Here is a 25,360-nt window from a genome sequence, read left to right as displayed (position 1 = left end):
ATGTTTGTGGTGCCAAGATTTGAGTGGATGAAGAGCATGCTGTAACTCCTCGCCCAGCCGCCAAATACTGAGGCTCGTGGTCTTGATTTGGAGTAGACTCCAAAATTTAAGGATGCCCACATTGCAGGGTACCCGTTCTAAGAAAATATGGCAGGGTACCTTAGATGAGAAGGCAAAGAGAAAATATGCTACATGTACACATTTATTCAGGTTTAATTACATGATGCTATATGCCAAGCTCATCCCATGTTGCATGACTCTTAAAACAAAATTGTGCATATGTAGGTCGTTTTACAATCTTTGTGAGGCTGCAAAATTTCGTCAAACATTTAAAGAAATCCCGGTACAAATAAGACGAGCGATAAGCGAATAGTACTCGTAGTATTTGAAACTTTGACAGGTATTTGAAAAAAAAATTGTATTTCAAAATTGGATATTTGTTTAATTGCTCCCTATGATGGGGCAGTTTGATTCTCTATGTAACTGAACTTTCATAGTTACATACTTACATTGATACATTGACAGTGCACAGCTAAAAAATCCAAAAAACAAATGTTTCTACGGTCGTAAAAAAGAATGCTGCTTATGCTTTTCAGGAGAAATTGATGAGTGGTTGAATCGATGATCTGCACTGAGCTGTTAACAATCATTTGTGCCGCGGAATACGTTAATGTGGCCTCTTCTCTGAGTGTCGATGCACTCATTGTCAGAAATTACGAATATTTGCACACATTTTGCTTCGTAGATCTTCTTACACTTGAGATGGGTCTGTTTTCTCCAGAACAAAGATGTTTGCCTTGTCATCTCTGCCGATCCGTAGAGATTCGTCAACATATCTAGTAAAATTTGATGAGGAAGACTATATACATGAAGTAGGTTTGCTATATGTATAAATAGAAGAGTGGCAAAAACACCAATTTGGGAGGAAAAAAAAACAGGCAGAAACACCAATTCGAAAAATCAATCAAGTGTAGAGTAGCACTCAGCAACACCAAAAGGATACGTTATCTCAAGCCAACCTTCTGGGTTGAATATGGCAAGGAGCATGTCGTAGTTCTTCTGGAAGATATTCATCAACTGCATAGCCCAATGTGACAAACGGTCAAAATAAACATTAGGTAAGTGAAAGACCATGGTATCATTCTTGTTCCACAAATAAACATAGTCCAAGGTGTCGTTCTTGTCACCAAACAAAAGATACGAGTGATTGGCCCTGAATTTAGTTTTGTTCATTTTGGTAGCGACATTAACATTTAAAACTTTTTCCCATTTCGCAGGGGATAACTATGTATTGGGTGTTGATACAATAAAGATCACAACTTGTACCTGATCTGGGGTGATTGTTGAACTCTCAAGCTTGATACCCACTCTCTGAAACAAGACACCACAAGCTGTGAGGAAATTACAGGCTTACGTCAATTAGCAGTCAGACACATGAAATTTTTAGACATGAGAGATGCCAGCATAGAATTTCTTACTGTTTTTGTCGTGATAGTGTAGGATGCTTCAATAGCAAGTTGGCCTGAGAATATCTTCAATGCTCTTGCGCTGAACTTTATGACACTCACCGCCTTTTCCTTTGGGTGTACAGAAGTGACGCTAAATCTCCATTTATTTCAAGATATACCAACAATCAAAACTTACTTGGTTGGGAAGTACTAGAATCTTTACAATAGCACTCAGTTTCATGAACTACTTGTACAGTTAAAACACAAATCCTATGTTTCTGGCATTGTGTATGAATCCTAATTTCGTTGCATTTCAATGCTAAGTTCAGGGCACAAGATTATCATTTAACATTACACTATTCAAAATCTACGCTACACAGCTGTAAAAGCATAAATTGTACAGTTGGGGCTACAGAGTACATACATACAAGAATTATAGAACAAATTAAAAAGGAAAAGGAAAAATGTAGCATTGGTTTGCTGAAATTTGATGGGCAACGTTTGACTAACCTCCTTGACATCGATTATCTGGAAGAAATCCCCCAGGCTGATGAAATCTCGCAGGCCTAACTTGGTTCTCCTTTTCCCCAGAATCGAGATGGTGCTATAGATGAGCCTCCAGCAGCCGTCCACCTTGCATCGTCTCAAGTTTCCCAGAGTCAGTAATTGCAGGTGTTCCTCTGGTTTTTAAAAAATTTGGCATCTACTATTAACTGCCCAAGCCAGCGTAACTCTTTCTAGCAGTCACACTTAAGCTTAAAAGCATGGAAGGACGACGAGTCAACACTTCAATTTACCGCGACCCATAGCTGAATTATACTACAAAAACTGATTGGAAGAAGAATATTCAGATTGTGTACCTTGTCGTGCAATTTGTCGGTGGGATTCGGTGTAGGATTCCGGGACTCCAAGAGCTCCACCAGAGCATGAATCTCGGACCTTTTCGCGGAGGTTATGCCAAATATTCCTCTGTCGATACCTTTTGCCAGAACAGTAGAGACGGGAATCAAGAGTCCAGTTCAGAAGCACCAACGAAACCAAGCACCAAATAGCAGCAGCAAACCTTCCAGAGCTTGGTACAGCGCAGACTTGGCGTCGCCCAGAGTCTCGTAGTGAGGCGCTAAGCTTTGCTCGGGAGGCACCGCGGCGCCTCTCGCCACCAGCCCCGCGCCCCGCGGCCGCGGCCGGCGCCGCGGAGCTGGTGGGTGGCACCGCGGGGAAGGCAGCGGCGTTCCGGTTCCCCTGGTGGGCGTGGTAATGCAGTGGCAGTGAGGCGAGGGGGAGAGGAGGAGGAGGGAGGCTGCCATGGCAGGCAGGGCGGAGGGCGGGCGGGCTCACTCGCGGGGCCTACTCTTGGGCTGCACCATGCTCCCTCTCCTCCATGCGTGAGGTTGCTACTGGGAGACGTTGATTGGCGGGGCGGAGATATGCAGCTCTGGCCTCTGGGTGGGTCTGGGAGAGTGCAAACACGTGGAGTCGTGGACACGGGGGTCTGGGAGGATAACGTTCTTGTGTTGTGGTGCCTTGTTCGTTCCCGAGGAGTCGACCACGGCATGTTGCGTAGCAGTGCAAGTGGGTGCAGATGCAACTGTCCTGCGCATAGCCGTGTAGTGTAGGTCCCGTTTCAAGGAAAATATATAAACCGTTGCTGCTGCGCTGTGCTGACTACTGGAGGCAGAAGCCGGATCTCGAGCCTGCAACACGTGCTTGCTGACAACAATGCGAGACAAATCAAAGTGCTGATCTTATCTTCCATTCAATTACAATCAGAAGATCCCCTCAATCCTAGCAAATTCTTGAGGAAGCCGGAGGTGTATGCTGTAGACAAGTACTCCCTCCATAAACTAATATAAGTAGTGATCTAAACGCTCTTATATTAGTTTATAAAATGAGTACCAAATAATACAATTACTACAACCCAGGTTCAACTGTACAATGTATATACTAGTGCACAAACTAATATACGCAACACCTTGTCTGCTCGAGTATGCAACAACTCGTCAACTCAGCCTAGAATATACACGCTCAGCTGAAACAGTGTGAGGTTCAAACGTAGGCTCAGACAACAGGAGTCATCATTACATTTAACGGGAGACGACCCAAGATAAGATCTACTCCATTTCTAAATACAAGACGTTTTAGAGATTTCAATACAGACTACATACAGATGTATATATAGTATATATACGCATTCTAAAGTGTAGATTTACTCATTTTGCTCCATATGTAATATTGGAATGTCTAAAAAAGGCTTATATTAAGGAATGGAGGGAGTATCACTTGGTTCAAAACAAGTATAATTTGCAGTGGTATCTTCTGAAAACATGGAAATAACAATTCCAGTTCCTGGAGATTATACAAGTACAAAGTCCCGTACAGCAGCACCTGTACCCTGCCCTTTTATCATACAACACCAAAAGAATGGATCAAAATTCATAATACACAACATGATGCTAATTACAATGAATGGAAAAAAAATACAAGCAACCCAAGAAAAGAGGGACTTCCTTTTAAAAAAAGGGAGTTTAAGGAAGAGGTCGATAAAGAAAATGTTGCTCTCAGCATTTAGTTCATCGGCGTCTTCTAGAGACTATGGGAGAATTTGAACTTGTCTGCTGCTGCCTTCTAAAACTAGGGGAGGAGACTTGAGCCTGGGGATGATGTGGTGCTGGTGCCTGGTAAGACGAATAAGCTGAAGTTTTCGAGCCTGATTGAAGAGTTGGCTCCATAAAACATGCTATATTTAATCGGGTTCTCTCCAGCTCCCCTTGCAGCAGATCACTGCCGTGTTGCTGAGCAAGAGCCTGGGGAAAACACAGACTTCCGATTATACAATGTCCGTTGCAAAAGTAAACTTACCCTAAAGAACACTTTTCAATGTAATCGAGCTTAGTCCAAAGGATCATAAATATCAAGGCTTACACAGCACGCCTATATTTCAATAGATTACTGTGATGGTACTCTACTAGATGAATTTTTCATGTATCACAATTCGTGGACAGGCATGAATGTTTGGAGTACTTACAAGCAAATCATCGGGTGATACTGATGGCACTTGTTTATCATCTGATGCAGCATCTTCACTGCCACTTTCACAGGCCTTCTCCAACAAACTCTCTTGCAAAGATTTCAGAGCTTGTTGTGCCTCAGTAGAGAAGTATGTGTTTAACACGGTTTCAAAATACTCAAGCTGCAAGCATATAACAAAAAGGAGAGTGCTTAACTTCACTAGTTGAACAACTGCATAGTAAAGGCTCATTAATAATCCTACGGTAAACAAAAGTAACTACTCCCTCTGGCCCAAATTAATTGACACAGATTTAGCACAAAGTTCTACTAACTTTGTACTAAGTCTGCGACAATTAATATGGATCGGAGGGAGTACATAACTTACCTCAAGCATGAGCTGACAAAAACCATTTGCATCCAACATTCTGAGATCCTTGGCCTTGTTCTCATAAAAAAGACTAAGAAAGATGTCGACCAAACCCTCGACCAAAATTTTCAGCGTTTTCTCCAACAAAGGCCTAGCACCTGAGTATACCTGAAACAAGACAAAGGTAGAGCATAAAAGAATTTTGATGGAATTAAAGCAGATTTATCCATGTACCTTACTTTACTGTATAGATTATAACTGCCAACAGCAACCTGTCATGCGGTTTCTGAAAACAAGCGGCCCTAGAGTTTTAAATTAGTGTTTATTTAGTGTATAAGTAGGAAACAGGATCCAGACAAAAGTTATCCAGAATGAAATACAATGGTTTTAATTTGGGTTATAGAACAAATACATCATAGCATCACTGGAAACAGAATTAAAATACATAATGCAGTGTTACCAAGTTCTTCAAAAATTGTCAAATTCCAGGACAGAGACCAGGTCCAGCTACCACTGAAAATGCCCTGTCTAGTACTTAATACCAGCCACCTTACAGACTAACTTTTTTACGGAAACATCAGGATCTCTGAGTATTCATTAAGCAGAAAAATATTGATCCAGTTTATAATATAAAGGTATTTTTCCTATATTTATCAGATAAACAGAAATAAAATAAAGTTTGAAATCTGTCCATTTTACTTGCACAATAGAAAGCTTAGCAGAACTGCAGAAGTGGACATAACGAACCCATCGGACTAAAAAAAAGTTTGAAATCTGCCCATTTTTACGCATGTTATTCCTGGAAAGATAGTTGTGTCACATGCTAAAATAATGAAAGGAAGAAAAGGAAAATGATAAAAACCTCGGCATGTACAGCTACAAGGATGTGCAGTAAATCAAGAGTTGCATCCCGTATGCCCTGCGAGGACAATAAATTGAATTAGAGTGCAACAAGACTACACTCGCATTGACAAAATGCTAAATTCATAAGACAGCAAAAACATTTGCAACTCAATAAATGCATGCCACTACGCAAACACCAGTTAGGTCAGCAAAAAAAAGTGGAGCCACAAGATACTATTAGTGTAAGTTGTAACTGTCCTTGCAGTAAATGGGGAAGATGCTACATGTTCTGAATAAGCCCTGTTCATAGACAGTTCCTTGGCATGAAATCCCAACCCAGCCCATCCCAAGCCATTCCAAAGTAACACACTGGTGATGAAGAAGATGATTAAGCTGAGAATGCAGAAAGAAACAACAGGGGAGGATATATTTGAAAGAAGTTTGTGGCAACAATAAATTGAGAGAAGCAAATGGCAAGCATAAGATTCCAAAGATGTGATTGGCAACTCGAAAGAACTGAAAGAGGAGAGGTGATGCTGACGCTGGAGTTGAACTAGCCTCACTGAAGTTAGTGAATGTCATCTCAGCAACGTGAGGCAAGAAACAATAATGTTCATCTGGTAGTGATGGGTGCTCTGCATGAAGGCCACCGGCAAGAAGCAGCCCAGCGCCTCATCTGGCAATGGTGCGAGGCAACCAGCAGCGCTTTCGCTCAGACGCACACGGAGGTGACTGCTGTTAAGCTTCATGCACTAGCCAACGCAACCAAAAGTCCGAACTGATGGAAAGGGCTAGGCAATCCACATATACACTTCAACACCCCCTCTCACATGTGACGCGGGAAGTCAACACATGGATAGACTGTAACGCCCCGGACACACCCGCCGGTGGTCGGGCTAGGCAATCCACATATACACTTCAACCCCCCCTCTCACGTGTGACGCGGGAAGTCAACACATGGATAGACTGTAACGCCCCGGACACACCCGCCGGTGGTCGTTACTCCTGGCGGGATCTAGACTGGCCCCACAGATCAATACTACTCTTTTCTGCGCACTTTGGGGCTGTTTGGTTTGAGACTAAATTTGCCTAAGGTTGCCACATCTAAGGTTAGGCAAGTTTGACCAACTTGGGTGGGTGTTTGGTTCAAGCCACACCTTAGGCAAGCCACACTAGGGTCCCACATCACATACACTCAAAAAGTGTGGCAAGATTCCCTTAGGCTTGCCAACTTGTGGCTCTCATTTTGAAGAACTAACCTTAGGCAAGTGTGGCAATATTATATGGCAAAATGTGGCATGGTTAGGCCTAGAACCAAACAGCCCCTTTGTCCTCACTCGTGCGCACCCGAGAGCAACTTCCCGGTCGGTCACCCATCCTGAAATTACTCCAAGCTGAGCACGCTTAACTTTGGAGTTCTATCCGAATGGGCTTCCAAAAAAGAAGGAATTCCTTATTGATATGAGTAGTCTATCATCCCTAATAAGCCAGGCTATCACATAGACTCAGAGGTATGGCTCAAGAGGCCTAGACATGGACACAAAGGGGGGTGCAACAATTTTTAGATAAATTGCGAGAGTCGGGACTTGAACTCAAGACCTTAGGCCCTGATACCATGTTAAGCTTCATGAACTAGCCCCAAAAGTCCGAACTGATGGAAAGGGCTAGGCAATCCACATATACACTTCAACAACTGCCAGCAGAAAACACCCCACCACCTCATCAGGCGATGCTGTTGCTTGATGCATCTGCCCTTCACTAGCAAACTGCTGGGCACCTACGCTCTCATCACAATTAGATCATAGCACTAGCCCGACTGCACAGCAACAATCACAGGAGTACAGGACACAATGTCACCACCAAGGAGCAGGAGAACATCCTTCTGGACAGAGTGCAATACCGGGCACCTCAGTGCTGAGAGGTCGGATGCGCAGAAGAGGTCGCCATCCTGCTGAGCAAGAGGTCGTGCTCAGTGCCACCACTGCCAACGATTAGGAGCAGGGCATTGGCAGAGAGCTGGAAATAAAACAGGAGTGCGAACGGAAGCTATTGTTTAGTGGCAAATTGGTAATGTAGCCCACGAACTGTGCAAAACCTGCCAAGAAGGGTTGTGCAGCAGTTTGAGTGGGTTGGATCCAGCCATGATTTTGAACTGCATCAGGACGGAAACTCTAGCGGTAGAATGCAATTGGCTGTTTCATCAATAAATAAAGAACTACTAATAGATAATTGAGATAGCATCAATAGGGGCTTGTCATCCTTTGTATTGCATACCTTCACTACAGGTGCTGCCCCCCAATGAATCCCAGAATCCAACAGATAGTTCTGTGCAGCATTTCTGATCACGTTTGACTAATCAAAAGAAAACAAAAAATCATGATGAGTAAAAGCGAAAGCAGACTATAAAATGCGAACATACCCAAAAACTGATAATCCGGAAAACATGTTTATGGCGTCAAGTATGATCTACTTGTTTACAAGCATATGGCTTATTCCAGAGTAATAGAAAGCCAGTACAATAACAACGGCTTTTAATCAAATTACTGCTACTTCATACCAAAATGAAATATTATAGTTGGCATCATTTAAGCGATTCTTTCAAAGATTATACTACTGTTGACGGATGACAATATATCTGGTGTTTGCGTAACAAATCTTCAGCAAGTAAAATATCCCAGATTAACGTTCGCACAACAAGATAGGAATAAAGCGACAAGGCGCCCTGGCAGCGGGATGTTCAACAGACCATACATATACTGGTTGATCAACAGAAAGTCCTCCATTACCAACCATACCTTTGCAAAAGTATATTGGTCGAGGACTTTATCCTCAAGTCCAGAGAAGGATGTCACCAAGATCTCGCATATCAGCACTACGTTCATCATTATCCCTGTGATAGTGAAACTGTCATTGGTGAAGTAGATGTATCTTGAGAAATGTTTCTAAAATGAGTAAATAATATTTTCATGCTTACAAGAAATATATATGGATAAAGAATGAGACATACAAGGTTTTCTTCTAATGACTGATATCCTACAAAAAGGAGAGGCTCAAAACTGGATGCAACAAGGTACAAAATGTAGCATATTCATAGGATATCACACTAATGGAAATGATTTCAGAGTTAGGCTCATCTGAAGATAAATTTGTACTTAACCCTAGAAATCTTTTTGCATCTTCCTTCCCAGACACTAGTGCCATTCATAGCGACATCCCTAACTGGTGGGTGGAACCTTCGGCCAAGCAAACTACACCTTAAGTCAAGAATCAACCCAGGATGGCCACTTAAGCATGCTGTTACTATGGCACTGCTCTCTTCTAGCCCAAATGTATCTTAAAGTCAAAAGGCGCATTTTTCTCTCTTTCAGTTCAAAATGCTGAAATATGAGTAGTTCTAATTGAGATGTACTCCCTCCGTCCCATAATATAAGATGCTATTACAACTGATAATGCGGTGGGCCATGGAGAAACACAAAGTCCCAACAAAGTACATTACCCTCATCAAGAACATGTACGATAATGTTGTGACAAGTGTTCGAACAAGTGATGGCAACACTGATGACTTCCCGATTAAGACTAAAATAGGACTGCACCAAGGGTCGGCTCTGAGCCCTTATCTTTTTGTTTTGGTTATGGATGAGGTCACAAGGGATATACAAGGAGATAACCCATGGTGTATGCTCTTTGCGGATGATGTGGTGCTAGTCGATGATCATCGGACGGGGGTTAATAGAAAGTTAGAGCTATGGAGACAAACCTTGGAATCACAAGGTTTTAGGCTTAGTAGAACTAAAACTGAGTACATGAGGTGCGGTTTCAGTACTACTAGGCACGAGGAGGAGGAGGTTAGCCTTGATGGGCAGGTGATACCTCAGAAGGACACCTTTCGATATTTGGGGTCAATGCTGCAGAAGGATGGTGATATCGATGAAGATGTGAGTCATCGAATCAAAGCCAGATGGATGAAGTGGTTCCAAGCTTCTGGTGTTCTCTGTGACAAGAGAGTGCCACAAAAGCTAAAAGGCAGGTTCTATAGGACGGCAACTCGACCTGCAATGTTGTATGGCGCTGAGTGTTGGCCGACTAAAAGGCGATATGTTCAACAGTTAGGTGTAGCGGAGATGCACATTTTGAGATGGATGTGTGGCCACACAAGGAAGGATCAGGTCCGGAATGATGATATACGGGATAGAGTTGGGGTAGCACCGATTGAAGAGAAGCTTGTCCAACATCGTCTAAGATGGTTTGGGCATATTCAGCGCAGGCCACCAGAAGCTCCAGTGCACAGCGGATGGCTAAAGCGTGCTGATAATGTCAAGAGAGGTCGGGTAGACCAAACTTGACATGGGAGGAGTCCGTAAAGAGAGATCTGAAGGACTGGAATATCACCAAAGAACTAGCCATGGACAGGGGTGCGTGGAAGCTAGCTATCCATGTGCCAGAACCATGAGTTGGTTGCGAGATCTTATGGGTTTCAGCTCTAGCCTACCCAACCTGTTTGGGACTGAAGGCTTTGTTGTTGTTGTTGGAAGTAATATTTAAATATCAACTGGATAAAAATCAGTGGCTCTAATTGAATAGTATGTAAACATTCAGTTAGATAGGAATCCTTCCACAATATTTCTGGTACGAAAATTCAATTAAAGAGTGATCAGTTAGTAAATTACATTCTAATGACTAAGATGCATCTGAATTAGCTTCAAAGGAAGATAATGACATGAAAATAGTAAAGAACTAACAACAGATGACCTCAAGAAAATTATTATTATTTGAGGGTGGAATGTTAGGGAATTTGAACCATAATAGGTTTTAGAGCATTATGCAATGCAGCAATACTTGAAGAATGCTACCAGAAAAATAAGAGTAGGCCATGTACCTGATCGGAGACCAAATGTGCCTATATTTGTTATACAGTTGATCTGAAAGTTCTGCTTTACAATATCCAATGTTACTCAAAACAACCAATAGCTTCTTGTGCAAGTCTCCATCCATGCTAGCAGATGATTCTCTATCAGTACCATTCATATACCCATTTTGCACATGATTGTTTTCTTTATTTGATCTACTCTGAGCTAGTTCCGCTCCAAATGTCCCCAGATAACCTGATAAGTTTACACAGGTTGTGAAGAATAAACAATGATGCCATAATTAAATACAACAATTCAGAATTTCGGAATAACTATAACATAAATCAACTCCATACCTGCAAAATCCCGAAAAGAATTTAGAAATGCAAGTCTAACAGACTCATGGATTTCCTGAAGCTGTCGAGTAATGTCGTAAGACTTGGCAGTCTCATTCCTGAGATTAAAGATCATTCTGAAATAGACAACGTCGATCAGGATGCAGTTTGATACTTTCAAAAGTGAAGGCTGAAGGTACGTAGTTTGATACTTTCAAACGTAGATCAGGATGCAGTTGTGATGTGTGATTGATCATGATATGGTCCCTCCATTCCAATGAATAAGGCGCGCACGCATCCCCAAATCCAACTTTGACCATAAATTAGACCGATGTTATACATTTTTGTGAACTAAAAATTATACCACTGAATAGTTCTTTCGAATATGAATTCAATGGTATAATTTTTATCGCATATAACTCACATTTGATATGTCTAATTTATGGTCAAAGTTGAATTTTGGGGTGTGAGTAACAAGAATGCAATTGCCTTGCCTTGCATTGTCATAGACTAACATATTGTGCTTGCAAAAAGAAAGATATTTAGCCTCCCCTAGTTGTGCAGAAAACCTGGAGTTCCCAACAAGGAAATAAGCTTTGAAATGCAAACATTACAAAGAAAAAGGTCAACTACAAGGGAAAAAATACAGCCAGAAAACTTCACATGGCTCAGAAATCGCAACCATAAGTGCTTAACTCCGTAACAAACTAGACAAATTGATAAAGTACAGTGTTGAGCAGAAATACAGAAGCACGCTTACAATTCAATCCGGTCCATTGCGGAAATTGTGATTTCACGGAACTCCAAGGGCAGGCATGAAATTGCATACGGAGACTTGTTTCTCTCAAGGGTTGACAAAGTAACCCAAGTCTCATGTTTTGATACTTCCTTAGTTGTTACCCGCATCCAAGAACAAAGTCGAAGAATGTAGAGCTTTGTCATTTCAGAATGAAGGGCATGCAACATTTTAACTGGCACAGTTGTTAAACACATTCAGGATACACAGCAAATTTCTGTGTAAAAGCAACTTTTAGAAAATGGCACTAACTATACCAGCAGTTGGAGATGAATCCTTCCCCTCGAGGGTCTGACAAGCCTTAGCTATTTCTTTTATAGTGTCACCCATAAATGGACGAAGAATGTTGCATTCCTCAAAATCACGAAAAGTATTCTGAACCTGTTTGTGTGAAAGCACGATTACTAGAATTGCAAATACAATCATAAGACCAAGTGCAAAGTATTAAGTATCATGGTTAACAAACAAATTTTCCCAGCATGCAGTAAGTAATGTACCTTCGTGTCGAAAACAGATACAGTAGCACAAACCATACTAGCAACCTCATCAAGACTATGGTTTGTGTACTTCGCCTCCGCACCTTTATCATCGGTCTTATTTGCACCAGATTTTGCATTCATCTCAGAATCAGCAAGTGCATTGCCAGCAGCTGCCTGTAAGGAATAAGCTAACACATCTGTGTGGTTCTTTATTATGCTCAAACAAATATAAGATGGTGGCTCTTCTAACTTCCATATGACAATGCGAAGCAGACATCAGACTTTCATGTGACAATGTGAAGCAGGCATCAGATTTTCATATTGACATTATCAGAACAATTTACATGAAGCATATGTAAACTTTTCAGTTTGAGTTCAATATTGCGCGAACAGGGCGATGGAAGGTTGCACAAGTTTCCGCAAAACAATATGCTTGTAGCAAGACCTAACCTATACGGCTACTAAACATGAAAAGCCATTTGCTTAGAACAATATACTCAAGGTGAATCATGCTTAGCTACCATGCAACTAATACGATTTTGCGTGTCCATACCTTTGCAAATTTTCCACTGAAGACAGATAAAGCTAATCTCCAGAATGCTGGAACATGCTGGATAAGTACAGCACTTAACCTGCGTATGTAAGTTGCCCTTAAACTATCAGCCTCTTCAGCCATGAAGCTTGATGACAATTGATCATCTTGAAAAGAATCACCAATAGCAGAATCAACTTCCAACTACACAAACAAAACAAAAGAGAAAGAAAAGCCATGAATACCATGGTAATATCATAAGAATAACGAATCATGTATCATCCTGAACAAGAGAAAGTAAGACACTCACTGATTTATTCGACTCTTGTTGCAGCTGCCTCCATTTTGAATCAGATAGCACTTTCTCATGTCTTTTATTTTGCAAAATCTCCATTCGCACTTCATGATCTACGGTACACTTCTCAAATAATCCATGAATTCTGCCATTCTGATAGAAAATAGTAGTGTATAAGCACATTTAAAATATGGTATGACAGAGAGTGGAGATGATTTAATAGGAAAATGTCAGCTATAGCATGAAGCTTCTGGTCAAGGGTGATAACCTGAATATTAAGATAATGCCACACTGGATCAGTCTCAGGCTCCAACTCCAACAATAGCCGGACAATGTTCTCAAGCTGAAAGTTGGAATAGAATCAGTAAGCAAATAGAACCAAATCATCAGATAAATTTGATCTACAAATAGTGTGAGTATTGCTAGTAATCAGATAGTCAATTTTAGTCCCAGCAGTATCCTAAGGTTATCCATCCACTTCCTATGTCTCGTAGAAGTGTCACACTATCTGATCAAGGTCAAGATCCCTCAAATCTAACTTCACAAGTTAAGCCATCTTTCAATGTCAACAGAAGTAATGAATTTCAAGGTGTCAAAAACACAAAATATTACAGTGTACTAACCTCAGCAAGGTCGAGATGAGGATCTTCCATTGACTTATAAAGCATGCCCCTGAATTCATGCATTACCTTCTCCACTTCTTCCAGTACACGTTTCAGTATTCCAACCTACAGGTTGTCCATTGTAGTATCATATAATAAACATATAAAATACACTAAAACTACAGTTGATTGTGGTGTGCCTAACAAATAACAATGAGGGGAAGCGCTACAAAGACAATGAAAATTTGAACAATATGTAACAGCCAATAAAATCAAGTTAGCGACACACATGCAAGTCAGTACTTTCGGGTTTCTAAGAGCTGAGTGTGAATCAACCAACCTCTGTTATTAGCAAATTGTATATTGTTGTCCATATAGAAGTACAAATATAATAAAGCAAACAACAGTGGGACTTAAAACCCTAAAGTATATGGAAAACATGAGACAAATGATGCATGCACAGCCGCCAGTCAGCTGCAACATGCAAGACATCGTCATGGCATTTCTATCATACACTGCCTCGTAAACAGAAAGACAAGCAGGCGGCATGAAAAAAAGATATTAAGAGGTGAGATCCTTCAAAACTCTACCATAAACTTGTTGCGTGCTCTGATCAAGCACAAATTGGTAGCAAATGATGGTATAATTACACGTCATTTTAGTAAGTATCTCGGAGACTAGTGGAGCAATCTCCTGTAATGGAATTTTGGCATGGTGCCACAAACTACTGGAAATAATTCAACGGTAAGGCAATGACAATGCAACCCCACTAAAGCTCTAATAAGTCACTGCCAAGTAGATGACTGTCTGCTTTAGCTGTTTCGTTAGGTAATGATCATACAAGTTTCTCCTGTATGCATCGAAAATTTCGTAATGCTGAATTTAAAGTAGATATATTTAATACTTTTTACACTAAACAAATTACTACACCAATTTACTAAGCAGCAAATAGAGGGGAGATAGCAATCTAGGACGGTAATGCAAATATGATGGATATCACTGGTCCATGGTCCCCACTAAATCCCCAAGGTTGTTTGAGTAAAGACAATGACCAGTAAGCATGTACACCCTGCCCATTCCCGTAATTCCTAATCGTATGGTGATAGGCAAGGCTAAAATAAATTAAGAAGTTGGCATACATGAGAAGGAAGAACAATTGATTTTGCTTTTTGGTACTCTCTGACAGCTAGATCATACTCTCCTTTCCTAATGTTGCCACGAATTGCGCTTGGCAGGTTAAATAATGTCCGGAATCTCTGAAGCATTCCTTGAACAGATCTGATCTTATCAGCTTGGGCCTGTATAAGGGGGTTTACTTTAGTACACTCAAGAAGGAATCTTGCAGAAATACCAATCAAGATAAATGAGAAGTAGCTCGAGAGAAAGTTTAGTTGGTTTACCTGCCTCTCAAATAGAGGCTCAAATGCACGATTTGCCACACCGCTAATTTTTTGAGTGACTGAATATAAGTGAGATGTACCTGCACCTTCAGGATCGTCTTCTATCTGTCTCAGTTTCGACTCAATGTCTGCAGAAAAAAATAGCATATTTACAAGGAGATGCAGACACTGTACAGAATGTAAATGACAACACATGTAGCAGCAATAAGGAAAAACTAACAACAAAATTAATACCATCTATTGTGGTTTTGCAGGAGACAAAACAATCAAAATTCTCCTTGACTAGTTGTTTTTTCTGCTGTGTTCTCCCTTTGAGATCAGTTTTCAAGGTAAGAGCACCAGACTCCAAATCAGCAGCACTTGTATCTTTGTGGACCCACGAGAGAAAAACCTTGGGATCAAAATGAGGAGAAGAATATATAACTTTCTCTGCAAATGTACAAAAAATATACCATTTGTTAAAAAAGAACAATAATAAAGAAAGGGATATTGCGTATGATGAACAGGCATACCTCGCATACTGGGGTCCAAACCCTGGGACTTCTCCCTTGAAACTGGAGAACTCATTGAAGCTTCAGTGATTAGCCGCAGGGACTTATTATCCATAACACTGGTAAGGAAATAAGCATTATCTAATCATGAAAAAGCAGTCGACATAGAAGAATAGAAAATAAACAACACATGGTTATTTTGATTCCCTGTGCTACATAGCCTGTGACGCAGACACTGCACTGCACAGCACTATCGACGCTTTTGAGTTAATATAATAATATCTGTTATGTCCAAATTCCAAATAGATCACAACAAAGGCCATGTTCATTACTTCAATAAATTTTTAAAATGTGATTCGCAAATCTTTCCATGAATGATGATGCCTATTTGGCCAGGCTTCTACTAAAGCTTCTAAAGGCAGATGAAGAAACCAGTCTAAATACCAGGCTTCTTCTCCACTTGCCTTTTGGATAAACAGCTATCTCAAAGAATGACAAAGAATATGATCCCTCCTACCGTTTCTCCACTTGTCTTTTGGATAAACGGAAGCTAACGCAAAGGACACAGAAAGCTAATCCCTCCTAGCTTCTCTAGCTTTTTACCTGATTGTCCCACCCACCCCATCTTAAGCTGGCTTCTGGACTTCTCCAACAAAACAAAACAAAATGTATTGGCTCTCAGCGTGTTTGGTTTGGGGGAATTAGAGATAGGGAATGGGAGTTGAGGGGTGAGGAGACTAAAAGTCCACTGTTTGATTAGAGGAAATGGGAGTTTAAGTGGGAAGGGGAATGGGAGTTGAGGAAGCCAATTCCCACTTATTTCTTCCCAGGGGATACCCTGTTAATTCATGAGTCGAGTTTTATCCCACACTAATTCCTACCATATGCCAAACAAGGGAATGGGAGTAAAAATCTACTTCCCATGACTAATCCCTCCATAAACACCTTGTGCAAACTCCCATTCCCCTGCCCAAGTGTTTACCAAACAGGCTGTCTGGGTCAGAAGCTAGTATCCATAAAAGTGTCTTTAAGGCCAATGCATATAGGATTTGACAGTTTGTGCGTACTCATCCACAATCACAGAAGACTGTGAAAAGAAATATTAGTACCCGCATAGCAGCAGGATACTCATCAAAAATTCACATAAGGCATTCATAGAATATACGTGAAGCCCAAGGTGCACCTTTTGGTGCAAGGGATGCACTAGTAGGTGAGAACTGAGCATGAACTGGACTTATCTTTTACAAAATATTTTCCAGGTGTAATATGATTGGAGCACTAGAAACAGAACACGGCTTTAATTGATCATAAATGTTTGATGACCCAGATAGTTACCCAAGGCCTAATGGATCCAAAACCTCCACGCCTTTAGGTAAAGTCTGTACACTTGTGAGCGCCTTTCGAGCTGCTGCTGCTGCTGCTGCTGCTGCCGCTTTCTGATCAAGTGCTTGAACGCTAGGCGCCGCTCTTGCTTCACGCATTTCCCGAACCCTGCGAGCAAGCTGGCCGAAGCAAAGGCGGATGAGCGTTAGGCCTTTTCTGCATGAGTATGGAAACAAAGAAGTGCAATATAGCATGTGAAATGAAACTTCATGTTCAAGGCATTTGGTAACTATTATCAAAGAATGCAGATATATGAAGATGATGTATAAGGAGACATCAAGGTTGAATGGCTGAGATTAAGGGTGTGTTTGGTTGGGCACTTCAAGTGGAATATAATGAAACGGTTCTATACTTGGAGCACATTACTGTGTTTGGTTGTGGAGGAACGGAATGCGCCGGTTCTACCAAGGGACTATACTCCCAGATGCAGAACCGGGTGATACCTCTGAATCAGTGGAATCTACACGTTCTCGCTGGAATTAGCGACAAAAAAAAACATCACGGCTCACCCAGGACCTAGCCTCAGTCCCCACGATTCCCCTACCCTCTCCCTCCCTCGAGCTAGCCAATGTAACCGTCAGGCTGATGGAGAGACTCTGTAGCTGCTGGCTCTCCGATGCTCTGCCACCTTGCGCTCCCGCCGCTTCTCTCAGGCTCCGCCGACGCGCGCCTGCCGGACTTTGTCCCGTAGTCACCCCTCCTCCGCCTCGAGCTCGGCGCTAAGGGCGCCGCGCCATAGCCGCCTCAAGTTCCTCCCTGAGAACTCATCGGGGATGCCACCGACGAGCCAGTCCTTGGACATGTCCAAGGCTTACAGCTCATTACGTACAGTCGCCAGCTGCTGCGGCGGTGAGGGGCCTGCCGGAGAGGCTGTTGCTGCTTCACCCTGTTTGCAGACGAGGGCAATGGCGGCTGAACGCCCAAGGATGCGTTGCTGCCACATGTGCTGTTCCTGCTGCTGTGTACTAGAAGGGAAGAGGGATCAAAACAGCAGCAACAGCAGCGATGACTCAGGTCGCACAGCTGCATCGGAGGGCCCATGGAGCAAACAGAGACACGCGGCCCCACCAGCACAGCAGCAAGTTAAATTCTCTTGCCAATCTATCTTGCAGAATGAGATTTTTACGTATCACACAAGTCTTGGCTACTCAAAACAACTCATGAATTGACATGGCTAAGCGTACACCGATATGTACTTACGTAGATTGGTCTGGAACCACAGTTTCAGGTTTCTATAAAATGCTAGTTGCAACAGTTGTACAATTTGGTATTTCTTGTGTACATCGGTGCTGCATTTTTATGTGATCTTATGCAGTTATGCTGAAGTATTCAGTGCTTCATGACACAGTGCTGGATTACTTGATAAGATTAATACCCATGTTAATTCTTGGAAAGATGTACTTTTATCAGATAAGAACTACTCCCTCTGTAAAGAAATATAATAGCATTTAGATCAATTTTTCAAGAAATATAAGAGCATTTATATTTCTTGAAAAATTGATCTAAATGCTCTTATATATTTCTTTACGGAGGGAGTACTAAATTTTGGAGTACATGAGTGTATGCGCAAATTTGAGAAAGAAGAGGGACAATTGTATACCCTCCATAACTATCAAGATATTTTGTTTGGATGACTAGGATTTTGCAGATCTTTTCACATCTATATGAGTGGATGACTTTTCCTTACAGATTTTGACAATATATTCTCCTGTCCTATTGTTTGTTAAAGATGCAAAGAGCTATAGTGGTGAAAAATATACATATACATATGTGAGAGGTAATCTCACCATTCCTATGCAAGGGGTGAGCTGAACCAAATCCATTCCCTTCCTCTCTCCAACCAAACACTAAAATGGAACCGTTCCATTTCACCTAATTGCTCAGAACCAAGCAACGGAACGGAACCAAACCCATTCCAGTGGAATGGAACCATGACATTCCATTCCACTTAGTTCCCCAACCAAACACACCCTAAGCTGAGTCCAGTGGATCATTTTTACATGAACATTCTACTGAGTCGGACTGCAGACACTTATGAATAATAGTCCCTCCGTCCGGAATTAGTTGACGGTCAAACAGATGTATCTAGACATATTTCAGTGCTAGATACATCCATTTGAGCGTCAAGTAATTCCGGGCGGAGGAAGAATATGTGATGTACAAGAATTCTGTGAATCTGCAGCTAGAAGAAACCCAAACGAAAGTTGTCTTATTCAGCAACCTACAGAGGAAACACTTAGCAGCAATGCGTGGCAATCGTAACCACACCCGTACAGTTGTTGTGATGAACCTAGCGTTGCTTATGACACATTAGCAAAGTTGTATAAGCACTGGCTATGATTATGTCAAACTCCATGTTCAGCACCCAAATCTCATGAAGATACAAGCAGGCTAAGTGGAAATGTGGAATGCGTCTCACATGATTAAACTACACCCTCGCCAAAAATGCCCCCTGTCCAAACAAGCAGGCCTACTCTGCAGTGCCACAACTAACACGGCGCACGACACAATTGAATTGGGCACACTCTATATAATCCAGATGGAGCTAAAACAATGCGCATGTTGAAAGCGAAGTAGCTGTGCAAGCTTGACGCCAGTGGCTAAAATTTAGCAATCAAACAACGATCCGACCCCGTTGAAATTGAAATCAAGAAAATCTACTCTCTGGCTCATTTCCCTGGAAACCCTCGAGAGAAGCACAATTGAGCGGGTGATCAAAGCGTACGATCACCACAGACGCCAACCCCGGGATCGAGATCTCTGCAATCCGTACCTCAGCCTCGTCGACACGCTTCCAGCTCCTGGGCTCAGCGTCGTCGAGATCAGCATCGTCCCGCGACGCGGCCCTCCGAGCCCCGGCGCGGCCGCCCCCGCGGGGCGGCGGGGGCCCGCGCTCGCGGGCGGGGGCGCCGTCCTCGTCGCCGGAGGAAATGGATAGCATCTCGACCTCGGAGTCGTCGTCCTCGTCGCCGCCGCGGCTGGGCTGGCGCGCCTTGGCGCCGCCGCGGGCGTTGGCGGGCGGGCGGACGAGGTTGACGACGGGCTTGTTCGCGCCGGCCGGGCGCTGGTGGCTGAGGTCCCGGGCGGCCTGCTCCTGCAGCGCCATCTGGAGGAGCTCGTCCTCGTCGACATCGCTGTCGCTCATGGCCGGAGGCGTCGGGTCGGGGCCTGGATCTGGAGGGGAGGAGGAGGAGGAGGGAGGGAGGGGGAGTGAGAGGGAGAAATTTCGACCGCCTGGTGGTGGTGGGAGATCTGCACTGCACGCGCGGAAAGACGGGACGGAGTTTGCTGGACCGAACGGCGGTTCAAAGGCGGAAGTGCGGAATGGCTCGTCTCTCTCGTCCCGTGCTTGGATTGGATGCGGACCCGAAGGGAACCGGCTCCGGTGGCCGTGACGTACCGGCCAGAAGCTGAGAAGGATACGGTAAGCGGTACAGCCGTACTGGCAGGCTGAGCTTGCGTGACCGCAACTCTAACGCCTCTTTTGGTTCGAAGGAATTATGTAGGATTTTTATAGTATATGATTTCTATAGAAAAAATTCTTTCATAGCTCTTTGGTTTATAGGAATGAAATCCTATTTTTATGGAAAAATTCTTTCTATCCTCCACATTTTATAGGAAAATAAACATTAGCTTAGACTCAATGGAAAAAATCATATAGTGTGAATCAAAGGGCATCTTCTTTTCTATTCATGTGCATAGAATTTGAGATGCATGTCATCTCATTTCCTATGATTTTTCAATCCTATGAACTAAAGAAGGCCTAAAGCGTGTTTGCTTGAGTCACGGAGTAGAATGTAAATGTAAGTCTTAGAGATATATTTGGGATACATGTATTTGGTAGTCTAGGATTTGTAATCTTGTAATCCGTCTCCTACCTTATCTCCAGGAGAGGCGTCTTGCCCTTCAACTCTTGTATTCAATATATACTCGCCCTCGAGGCTCAATAATACATCCATCATATTGCACCAATCTTCTCTTTTTCCCTTCTAACATGGTATCTATCGCAAGTCGATCCTAAACCTATCTGCCGCTGTTTCCGCACCTGCGCGTCGTCCCTGAGGCGGTCGGTTTCCATGACCGTTGCCGGGGGCCGCGTCGCCCGTACCTAGGATTCGTCCGCCGGTCGTGTTAACCGGCTGCCCTAAAGAGTCTTTTCACCGAGCCTTGCTCCGGGGTTTTCTCTCTCCCGCCGGTCATCTTGATCGCACGTTTTTTTTTGGTTTTTCGATCTATTCTTGATCGGTTTGCGTCGCCCACCACCGCCGTCGACCCCGAGCGTCTCTACTCCGACCCCGGCGCGACCAGACGGCCTCTCCTCTGACCCGGCGGCCACGCGCGCCGAGGCAGCCCGTCAGGGCCAGTCGCCGTCCGCGCGTCGGTCCGCCCATCGCCCTGCGCCGGCCTTCACCGCCCTGCTCCGGCCGGGACACATGCATCGTCCCGACCCGGTGGCCTCGCGCCATGCGACGGCCAATCATAGCCGTAGCTCGCGCGCCGGCTCGCCCATCAATCCACATCACCCGTCTCCGCCGCGTCTACCCGGCGGCCCGGCGGTTTACCTCGCCGGCCTCGTCCTCGGCTGCGTCGGGACGGCTGCGTCGGCTGCCTCAACTCGGGCGCCGCTGCTCCATTGGTCGCTCGGGCCTCGCTGCCCGGGTGTCGGCGTTGCTTTGGCGGCCCGGGCGCTGGTGCTGACAAGCTTGTCCGCGCGACGTCTCACGCCGTCCGTCATCGCCGGCTTCATCTCGGACTCCGCCGCCACCACGCCTCCACCGAGCGGCGTCCCCGACCTCGCGCGCGATCGGCTTGATCTCCCGCTCGTCGTCGCGATCCGCCTCATCTACGCCGCGCGACCGACCTGGCCCGTCGGTTACGCGCGCCTCCGCGGGTCACGTGAAGATCGTCCCCGAGTTTAGCGTGCCTCTCCACCGATCGAGCATCGGGCTGCCGCTGCGTCGCCCCGTTGGGCCGCAGCGCCGCCGCCCCGTGGTTCTCCTCGCGGCTGCATCGAATCGTTCGTCGCCCCTTCGGGTCGTAGTGTCGCGGTACGCGGTCCCGCCGCCGACCCGAGGTCGTCCCCGCGGTTGCACCGAATCGCGAACCGCCATTGTGTGGCCCCTTCGGGCCGCAGCGTCGCGGCCCGCGGTCCCCGCCGCCGCCCAGAGGTCTTCCCGCCGTCGCCACGACCCGCCTGTCGTCGCTGCGTCGCCCCATCGGGCCGTAGCGCCACGGCCCGCGGTCCGCTCCGCCGTCGCCGCGCGTCGACCTCCCATGGTATGTGCCGCGCTGTCTTCCTTTGCGCGGGAATGCCACCATCTGTGCTGGTCTTCGTCACGTTGTCAGGGTTCTTCGCCTATTTCGAGCATCGCCGCCGCGCTCTTAACATGGCCGCCGCCGCCGTCAGGCCGCCGCCGCTGCTCTTCTTCGGCTGCCGCTGCCACTACCCCCGTAGCCGCCGCAGCCGCCCGTCCACCCCCTTCGTCTTCGTCCAGCACCAGCCCGTCACCAGCGTCACCGTCATCTACCCTGACCGCTTCATCTACTCTGACAACCGCGGGCGACATTGGCCTCACGCTGATTGGCGCCGCTACCGTCGTCGAGTCCTTCTCTGCTGGCCTTTCTGACTTCTTCGACATGGCGTACAGCTCGTGCAGGTCCCAGTCTCCGCATGCCCGGTGCTGGCCACACCAATGTGTGCCTTCATCCACGACGTGTCCCCGGGCCTGGCAAGCCTGGTCGGCGCTTCGTCAACTTCGTCTTCGTCCGTCTACTCATGCCCGGTGCTGGCAGCACCGGTGTGTGCCTTCGTCTACGATGTGTCCCCGGGTTTGGCAAACCCGCTGCGACGCGTCGTCAACAACATCTCCTTATCGGCGCACCACTACTTCGACACCACTGCGCCCATGCTAACTCGGCGCCCCCTTGCGCCCGCGGCTCCACGGTGACTTCCTCGACCGGCCACCCCGACTCGACATCGACCACGGCATTCTTCGCACGGCTACCTCGACACGGCTACACCACCCACGCTCTCGGCTACCTCGACAACGGCACAAAGGGCTATCATCCGCTTGAGCAACTCGTCGGCTTCCTCTACAGTCAATGCGTCCGCGACACGACACCGTCCATGATGCTCCCGCTACGACTGTGGGGGGATGTCAGCCCGTCGGCTGATACTCTCTCCAGTCTGACCCTCCGCGACGCTCCTGTTGTTCGCAACGCTACCGCTACGACTGCGGGGGGATCTTAGAGATATATTTGGGATACATGTATTTGGTAGTCTAGGATTTGTAATCCGTCTCCTACCTTATCTCTAGGAGAGGCGTCTTGCCCTCCAAGTCTTGTACTCAATATATACTCGCCCTCGAGGCTCAATAATACATCCATCATATTCCACCAATCTCCTCTCTTTCCCTTCTAACAGTAAGAGCATGCCCGGCCGTTCAGCCCCTCAAAGCGCCAAAAAATGTCGTCTGTGGCCGAATCAGCGTTTACTTTCGGCGTGGAGGCGATTATGTTCCCAGTCGTCGCCCCCAGGTCGCCCCCAAATCGGCGCAAACTCAGCGATTTGATTCAAATTTGTACAAACACGGCACAAACTCGGCAATTTCATCCAGGTTTGTACAAAAAAACAGAAAACAAACTACGCCTACTATGCCTAGCCCTACTACGCCGCTGCCATCGCCCGCCTTCTACATGCCGAGGAGCCTGTAGAACCAGGTGTAGTTGCCGCCGCCACCGTCGTCATCGTTGTCGTCGTCGCCATCGTTGCCTGTGTCCCGCCGGAGCCGCCGTCGTCCCTGCTACACCACTGACCAAGGTCGCCGACGCGCGGGGGTGGACGGCCCGGGCGCGTCCTCGTCATCGCTGTCGAGGACGACAACACCGCCCTCGTCGCATCCGCGGTGCCGGACCTTGATCTCCTCGTAGGCCCGGCGGCGCTGGCGCTCCACCTGCTCACGGACGTATTCCGCCTTCGCCCACTTGAGGGCGGTCTCGTCGGCGGCGGCCATCTCTGTGTGCTCCTTCTTGACGGGGAGCAACCCCGGCTCAGTCTTCGGCCGGACAAGGCGGAGGGAACGAGGGGAGAGGCGGCCGCCCTCGTTGATGACGAGGGCACCGCTGAGGGTGCGGCGCCCAAGCGGTGGCTCCTGCGGCTCCGACTTGACGGGGCGGAGCGCCGGTGACCCGGAGGAGAGCGAACTAGAACCCGACGACGAGGAGGTCGCCGCCTTCATTCACCGCGGCATCCAGGAACTACCATGGCGACGAGAGAAGGACGGGGGCGCCAGGTACTCGAGGCGCGGCGTGTTGCCGGTCTCGATGTGGTCGAGGACGGCCTCGAGGGTGCGGCCGGGCACGCCCCACCATTCGCGTCGCCCGTCAACATTGAGGCGGCCGCGGGGGATGGTGTCGTTGGCTGAGGTGACCTGGTCTTCGTGGCGGTGGTCGAAGTACATCGTCGTGTGGCGGTCGGTGGCATACATCGGCTCCTTCAGCTCCGCCTCCGACAACGACGAACGGATGCGGGCGATCTCGGCGCGCCGTTCAGCCCCGGTGGACACCGGGACGCCACTGGTGCTCAGCCTCCATGAGCCTGGCACCCGCATGTCTGGGGGTGCCGGGTAGTCAGCCTCGTAGAGGAGGCACGCCTCGTCCTCGCGAAGATGGCGTCGGTCGAAGCTGTTCGCCACCGCGGCGTCGCCTGGGTAACGCTCGGCCATTGCTCGTCGGCGGGGGAAGAGGGGGAGAATGGCTTATGTGGCGAGACGAGACGAGAGAGGAGGTGAGGTGTGGCAACTGTGGCATTCACCGGCGGGGAGGTCGGCTTTTATAACCAAAGTGGGGCGGTGAGAACCTGCTCGCCGGGTGCCGTGTGGCGGGAGCGGGCGGGAGCGGGCGGGACGCGCGTCGCGGCACCTTCACTGCGCCGCTCGTGAGGCATCAATGGGAAGCTGGCTGGCGTGGCAGCCTTGGCATTGATTCTTGCGGAAACCGAGGCGATGAGGACGACGAAGCGACGTGTCACTAACTTGGCGGGCCCATTCCCGTTCGCGCCAAAATCAGTTTTCCCCGGCGCCCCCACGCGTCCCCCAGCGCGCCGGGTTCAGCCTGGGTCTGCGGCACCAGTTTCGGCCCAACCCGGTGAAAAAGGGCTCCTCGGGGTGCGATTGGGCCGTATTTTGGCGCCGGCGCGAAAAAATGGCCTGGGGGCTGTTGGGGGCCCGGCTGGAGATGCTCTAAGAGCAACTCCAACGAAGCGACCCAAGTCCTGTCCATTTTGTCCGTGTCTTGTTCGTTTGGGTTGGTCGAGCAGATGGGTTTGTTCCCTTTTCGTTTGGGTCAACTGGTGTGTCCAACGGTAGCAGACGCATTTTATGACATGTCCGCCCCGATATTTTGTCAAACACGTAGCAGGCAATGGAGCTCGCAGCAGCTGGGTGCGGGGAGGTGAGGCCGGCGGCTATAGCAACACCGCCCGGGCGTGGGCACAAGGCGAGGCCAGCGGTCGAGCTCAAACCCCACGGTGGGG

The 25,360-nt window shown here is 46.6% G+C and overlaps 1 protein-coding gene and 1 pseudogene across 5 annotated transcripts; both read right to left on the bottom strand.

Annotated features, from left to right (window-relative positions):
* Window positions 1-401: 401 nt before the first annotated feature.
* On the bottom strand, window positions 402-2,950 carry LOC123189201 (fibrillin protein 5 homolog). Of its 4 annotated transcripts, none has more exons than XM_044601561.1 (7): window positions 2,512-2,944; window positions 2,309-2,427; window positions 1,959-2,081; window positions 1,479-1,577; window positions 1,327-1,371; window positions 1,004-1,077; window positions 402-859 (listed from the first exon to the last, which is right to left on the bottom strand). In XM_044601561.1, exons 1-7 carry the CDS (start codon window positions 2,753-2,755, stop codon window positions 640-642), a joined length of 924 nt encoding a protein of 307 aa, XP_044457496.1. In that variant the 5' UTR covers window positions 2,756-2,944; the 3' UTR covers window positions 402-639. The 4 variants fall into 4 exon arrangements, 2 of the variants coding, with proteins under 2 accessions (XP_044457496.1, XP_044457497.1); XM_044601562.1 differs by having other exon boundaries at window positions 402-836; window positions 2,512-2,932; XR_006495632.1 differs by having other exon boundaries at window positions 656-836; window positions 1,327-1,391; window positions 2,512-2,948.
* A 778-nt stretch (window positions 2,951-3,728) lies between these two features.
* On the bottom strand, window positions 3,729-20,120 carry LOC123189200 (exocyst complex component SEC5B-like; annotated as a pseudogene). Its single transcript, XR_006495631.1, has 21 exons — window positions 19,601-20,120; window positions 16,780-16,946; window positions 15,466-15,563; window positions 15,188-15,382; window positions 14,954-15,081; window positions 14,693-14,851; window positions 13,575-13,679; window positions 13,220-13,294; window positions 12,967-13,104; window positions 12,678-12,860; window positions 12,143-12,298; window positions 11,903-12,026; window positions 11,610-11,820; window positions 10,871-10,986; window positions 10,544-10,769; window positions 8,463-8,557; window positions 7,942-8,019; window positions 5,687-5,743; window positions 4,843-4,992; window positions 4,474-4,638; window positions 3,729-4,252 (listed from the first exon to the last, which is right to left on the bottom strand). The product of XR_006495631.1 is annotated as an exocyst complex component SEC5B-like (transcript).
* Window positions 20,121-25,360: the final 5,240 nt, after the last annotated feature.

Source organism: Triticum aestivum, chromosome 2A (assembly GCF_018294505.1).
Source record: "Triticum aestivum cultivar Chinese Spring chromosome 2A, IWGSC CS RefSeq v2.1, whole genome shotgun sequence".
NCBI lineage: Eukaryota > Viridiplantae > Streptophyta > Magnoliopsida > Poales > Poaceae > Triticum > Triticum aestivum.
This window is presented reverse-complemented; position numbering and strand designations above follow the sequence as displayed.